The 6,399-nt window shown below is 43.0% G+C and overlaps 1 protein-coding gene and 1 pseudogene across 1 annotated transcript in view; both read right to left on the reverse strand.

Annotated features, from left to right (window-relative positions):
- Positions 1-6,199, reverse strand: part of LOC102845799 (probable lysosomal cobalamin transporter-like) — a 167,070-nt gene extending 160,871 nt beyond the window's left edge. The window contains exon 1 of the mRNA XM_006899478.1: positions 6,002-6,199. Coding sequence (XP_006899540.1) covers positions 6,002-6,085 — 84 coding nt within the window. The 5' untranslated portion in view covers positions 6,086-6,199. The remainder of the gene's footprint in view (positions 1-6,001) is intronic.
- Positions 1,101-1,726, reverse strand: LOC102845395 (annotated as a pseudogene).
- Positions 6,200-6,399: the final 200 nt, after the last annotated feature.

Raw genomic sequence — 6,399 nt, forward strand, 5'->3', positions numbered from 1 at the left:
TATTATTATTATTATTATTTCATGAGATATAGGCATCTTCTACACATTTTAACTTATTTGTTGTTATATTAATTAATCAGTGAGTACTTCTGTCATTTTTCAATTACACTTTGAAATCAATGGTAGGTGAGCTTAATCTGTGTCTCCCTCGCAGTACCTAACACAAAATGGTTAATAATTTTGTTGTTGTTGTTGGTTCTCAAGAAAGAAAGATGATTTAATTTTATAAAGTACAAAGTGTTAATTAAGTGTAATGACAGAGGGAGGAGTTTACCAACACCAGGAAGACAAGCAGGCAAAGGCCAAACTAAGCACAAAAAGTAAATTAGAGCTACTCAAATATTTTGGTCCCCAGTTCCCCTTAAAGTTTTAAACCTGAGAAACTCAGAGTGCTTACTGTTTCTATGGGTTATACCTCTCAATGGCTAATTAAAAAAAACAAAGTGTTTTCTTCTATTAAGTAGAAATTTTCAAAACCATTTTTCTCATAAAAGGTTAGAGTTTAGAACAGTGCCTCATTACGCTAACTTTAGCCAAGCAGTAGCAACTGTTACTAAGCATAATGTAATAACATCTTAACAGTATTTTAAGAAGCAAACTAATAATGTAACTTTTTTTCTAATAAAAAAAATTGTATTTACTTAGAAGCATTCAGAATGTCAATAAAACAGCTGCAACGTTTTTTTTTTCTTCCTTTTTCTGCAATTACAGAGTGGTATTCACTTAACGGAACAACAATTATTTTTTATAAGCTGCATCAGACAACTGAAGATGAAAAAACACCCCAAAACCTACCATCCCCATACATAACTAATTTGTGCTGTGCACCCACAAGAATCTGCTTTAAATTTCCATGCCAATTTACAACCCCCATACTGTACCAGGCAAGGTTAGTGGCTACTGAAAATAACACCAGGACAGGGCTATCTAAAGACACATTCGGTAGTGTGCTAACTACACAAAAAATATACTGTACAGTTTAAAAACAAATCTTACACAGCCTTACATGTCAATTTTCTTTTTTTCTTTAAAAGGAGTGAGTTGTGTACAGGGGGGTTAAATGCTTTATAGACAAGAAAAAAAACTGTGCTACAACCAACTTATTCATCTTCATCATCATCCTCATCTTCTTCACCTTCCTCTTCCTCCTCATCTTCTTCATCTTTCTCTCTTCCTTCTTCTTGTTTTTCTCTGCCTTGACAACTCCCTTTTTGGCAGCAGCATCAGGTTTGCCTATAGCCCTGCATGCAGCAATATGCTTTTCGTATTTCTCCTTCAGCTTAGCAGCCTTCTTTTCATAAGGCTGCTTGTCATCGGCAGCAGTATTACTCCACATCTCTCCCAGCTTTTTCGCAACATCACCAATGGAAAGGCCAGGGTGCTCGCCTTTGATTTTGGGGAGATACTCAGAACAAAATAAGAAAAAAGCTAAAGGAGGACTCTTGGGCTCATTGGGATCTTTTAACTTTTTTGTTTCACCCTTAGGAGGGATATAGGTTTTCATCTCTCTCTCATAACGGTCCTTGTCCACCTTTGCCATGTCTTCAAATTTACCTTTCTCTTTAGCAGATATGGTCTTCCACCTCTCTGAACACTTCTTAGAAAATTCTGAGAAGTTGACAGAAGCATCTGGGTGCTTCTTCTTGTGCTTCTCTCGGCAGGTCTGAACGAAAAATACATACGATAACATTTTGCCTCTCGGCTTCTCAGGATCTCCTTTGCCCATGGTTAGTTATTTCTCCTCCGCGAGGCACAGAGTTGCCCGGTGCTGTCCGGCTCTGCCTGGCCCGGCACTGTCTCTATGGAGCTCAATGTACTGCAATGGCTGGAAATGTAACTTTTTTAAACACCTATAAGGAAGCATTTAAGAGCAGTCCCTTAATTTCCCAAGAGACTGCAATTTAAGTTTGTGCCCTAAGATTTTTAAAAACTCCCTCAGTGATTTCAATCAAGGTTTGTATGAGAATAAGTGGCTGTTCACTAAACTAGTGACTATATATACGGCATTGGATCTTAGTAAATTATAGATTCTGATTTATGTCTGGAGCCCAAACGTTGAGATGAGTAAACTCGCTTTTTATCAACTGAGACTTTCTTGTCAAGTTAATATGAAATGTAATTTAACAGGTAGGGTAAGTGAAATTGGGGACCTTGGTGTCTAGATAGAAGCATTTAGATTTAATGATGCAAACATAATTAGGCCACAAGCTTAGAGGGACCAATTCTAACCATTCCTTAAGCAGTAGAACAGTCTACTAGTGTTTGCTCAAGATTACAAATTAGAGTGATCTTTAGTAATGATTGACAACAGCTATGTGGAGAGTTCCCTGCTTCCTGACAATTCCTGGAACACTTTTGTGAAATTTGCAAACTAAAGAGTTATTATCACAATTATAATAAAATGTTATTTGCCTTGCTTACTGTGCTTACGTCTGCATTTATGATGCATAGCTGTCTAAAACTGCTGCCACCTTATCATTACTCAAGACGAAAACATCACAGCCAAAACAGTGGCCACTGGGTTAATTATGATTCATGGAGACACTCCATGTGTGTCATGGCTAATTTTTCAGAAGTAAATCAATAGGCTTTTTTTCCCCCTGCAGTACATCTGAGTGAACTCAGACATTCAACTTTTCAGTTACTAACAAAGCAAGGTAAGCAAGTGCACTATCCAGAGAGTCCTCATCTATTTTCTGACCCTCTCAAAGGCCATGTCTGCATCATGATGCACTGGATACCAAAAGACTGAGCCTTTTTGGGTGGTTCAAATCTACCACTGGCTCCTTAAGCGAAAGATAAGCTGTCTCCTCCCATTAAGATGTAGAGTCTTGACCTGCAACTACAACTCGAGAGGCGCATGGTTCAAATTCACCAGATGCTCTGCCGGGGAAGGAGGGACAATTTCCTCCTGTACCAGTCAGATCTGATTTGACGGTACACTCACACAAAAATTAAAAAAAAAAAAAAAAGATGTAGAGTCTTGGAAATTCAGTGGATTGCTCAGAGTATGAGTCCACTCTATGGCAGTGAGTAGAACAAAGACAATTTTCAGCACAACTGTTGCACTTTACATGGCAAAATATTCATATTTGATTTGGACACTAGTTACTTCCTTTTTTGTTTTCTTCTAAACCACCTGAATCTGATAAAATTAACTTGCCCAAAAATGAAGCTGGAAGGATAGTCAAGATTTTCTATCTCCTACACAGGACAGGACAGGACAGGGTTGTTTGATGGTCAAAGGGTTGCTACGAGTCGTATTTAACTCAACAGCAACCAACACTACCACATTAAGAAAAGTAAGGCATGTTTCAGTACACAGTAGAATTATTTCCGATTGAAGTTAAGATACACAATATAGGTCTCTTTTAAAATTTTAACACAATTCCCACCCCCACCCCCACCCCCATTAATAAGATCTCTGCTACAAAAACACATTAACAGAACATGCTAATAATAACACTGGTCTGGGTATTTTGATGGAATCTGGCAAATAGAGTAGAAAAATAAATCAAGTTCTGCAGTTAAAGTACTGGACGCAAAACCAGCAAGCCTGGAGGAAGTCAATAAAGAAAGAGAATGATGACAGAACCATGAGAAACAACCTGAACTTCCAAAATAATGTTTTAATACTGGAAAATAATAACCAGGACACTCTGGACAACCCATATGTTGTTCTTTTTTTCTGTCTTTGGTTTTAATCACTATCAGAAAATCAGAGATATTGTAGCTTATGTTAGATGGATCTTAGATGAAAGCAGGGAATATCAGAGGAATGTCTATCTGTGTTTCATTAACTATGCAAAGGCGTTTGACTGTGTGGACCATAACAAGCTGTGGCAGACTCTGAGAAGAATGGGAATCCCAGAACACACGAAACCTATACTTGGACCAAGGAGCAGTCTTCAGAACAGAGCAAGGAAACACTGCACGGTTCAAAATTGGGAAGGGCATACACCAAGGATGTGTCCTGTCTCCATACCTTTTCAACCTGTATGCAGAACAGATTATCCGGGAGGCTGGGCTCTATGAGGAGAAATGTGGAGTCAAGATTGGTGGAAGATCTATCAACAATCTGCATTATGCAGATGACACAAATCTGCTTGCTGAAACTGAGGAAGATATGAAGCGCTTGCTGCAGAGGGTCAAGGACTGCAGCTTTCAATATGGATTGAGGCTCAATGTCAAGACGACAAAGATTCTCACTACTGGGACAATTGGCAGCATCAGGATGGATGGTGAAGAGACTGAGACTGTTCACAGCTTCAGTTTGCTTGGCTGCACAGTCAGCACTCTTGGCACCAGTAGCCAGGAAATTAAAAGACATATTGCGATGGGAAAGTCTGTTGTTAGGGACCTCTCCAAAGTACTGAAGAGGAATGGTGTCTCTCTGGAGACTAAGATGCGTCTGATACAGGCCATGGTCTTTGCAATCACTTGTTATGCATCAGAGAGTTGGACAATGATAGAAGAATTGATGCCTTTGAGCTGTGGTGCTGGAGAAGAGTGTTGAGGGTACCATGGACTGCTAGGAAAAGAAATTCATCCTGGAGAGGGTTAAAGCAGGCTGCTCCTTGGAGGCAAGGATTCTGAGGCTTCATGTAATATACTTTGGACATGTTGTAAGGAGAGACCGGTCCTTGGAGAGGGGCCTCATGCTTGGGAGGATGGAGGGACAGCGCAGGAGGGGAAGGCCCTCTAGGATGTGGATTGATTCAGTGACCGGGGTAATCGGGATGAGTGTGTCAGAGACAGTGCGACTGGCACAGGACAAAGCAGAGTTTAGGGCTATTGTACATAGGGTCGCTGTGAGTTGCAAGCGACCTGACAGCACATAACAACAACAACAACAACATCAGAAAATAAAGGATCCCTGGTGCAGAGTGCCTTAAGTGTTGGCAAAATGTCTACAATTTAAGTCCCTTGAAGAAAAGTCGGGAATCTCCTCATATAAAGATAAATATATAGATATATAAATATAAACAAATATAAAGTCTTTGTAGGGTCTCTGTGAGTCAGTGAAGGGAGAAGAAGAACATCAGCCATATGGATTGGCACAGTGAGTATAAAACACGGGCTCGAGTATATCAGAGATGAAGATGGCCCGAACAAGGCAAGGTTCAGATGCATTATTCACAGGGTCACTATGAGCTGTAGTTGACTACTTGGCACCTGTCAATACCGTGAGTCTGAATCCACTTGGCAGGCGCTTAGTTTTACCTGGCAATAAGATGGTTGAGAAAGATGGCTGAGATATTATTTGGTAGTATATCCCTATGTGTTATTTGGTAGTATATCCTGATGTGTCTTCTCTGGACTGGAGCTCATATCTACTACACAGGTCTCTATGACTATCATAAAAGGATGGAAGGTAGGTGAAATATAGAAGTCAGAACGAATAGCTCACGTCAACAAAGGCAGAACCGCACAATGGGCAGCGAAGGCTGAAGAATGACTGACCACAGGTCTAGTTAAGTGTCCTGGAGTCGACTAATGCTCAGGGCCACCCTATGAAGAAGGGATCTGAACCCAGCCCCATCCTAGAGAATACCAAAACAAACATATGGAGAGCCAGCGATCCCTTGATAGATCACCATCACCAGCTCTCACTGAGCGCGCAAAGATCTAGGGTCTCCGCCCCATGCCAGGGCCCCAGTGTAACCGGGTGCCCAAGTGGAGGCCACACCCAGTTCACCCCCAGTGATCTCCCCTTTCCCCAGTCCCCACCGCCGCCAGCGTCCAAGTCAGCGATGAGGACATGGCACTAGAGAAACTAAACCTGCAGTGCTAGATGTCATCAGGAAACGGAAACCACAAGTCGAACCAAACCAGTGCTCCACCCACCCCCCTCCTGGAGCACAGGAGCCCCAACTGTTCCAGCAAAAAGAGGGGCGGGGCGAAGAGGGTCTCCCGGGCCAGGAGAGGACGGCGGCAGAGCCGGCCCCTCCCTCCCTCCCACCAGTCCAAACCCTGGAAAAACGCCAAGCGCCTCCCCTACCAGGAGTAAGAGCCCGAAAATGCACCAGCCGATCACCAACTCCACGGAAGCAGCGCCAGCCGCTGCCTCCGCCGCCGCCGCCATCTTCGCTTCCGGCTGGGTCAGCCTAAAGCAAAGGGGTGGGGAAAGGGGAGGGGGAAGGGGAGAGAAGGCGAGGGACTCCTGCGTCCGCACACCCTAAAGGTTAAAGGGGCGGAGGGGCGGAGCCAGCGGTTGCCAAGGAGACCCGGCCCTAGAGCGGCCTCTGGCGACTAGCCTTGCAGGGGGCGGGGTGGGAGGGAAACGAGCTGCTGACGCCCGGTGCGCCATGACGTCATCGCGCAACACTCTCCCTCCCCTTGTCAGCTGAGGCAGTCTCAAAACAAACGCGTTGTTTTGCAGGTGTGCAACATTTTTGA

This window comes from Elephantulus edwardii, unplaced genomic scaffold (genome assembly GCF_000299155.1).
Source record: "Elephantulus edwardii isolate Elephantulus edwardi_28Jun2011 unplaced genomic scaffold, EleEdw1.0 scaffold00258, whole genome shotgun sequence".
Taxonomy (NCBI): domain Eukaryota; kingdom Metazoa; phylum Chordata; class Mammalia; order Macroscelidea; family Macroscelididae; genus Elephantulus; species Elephantulus edwardii.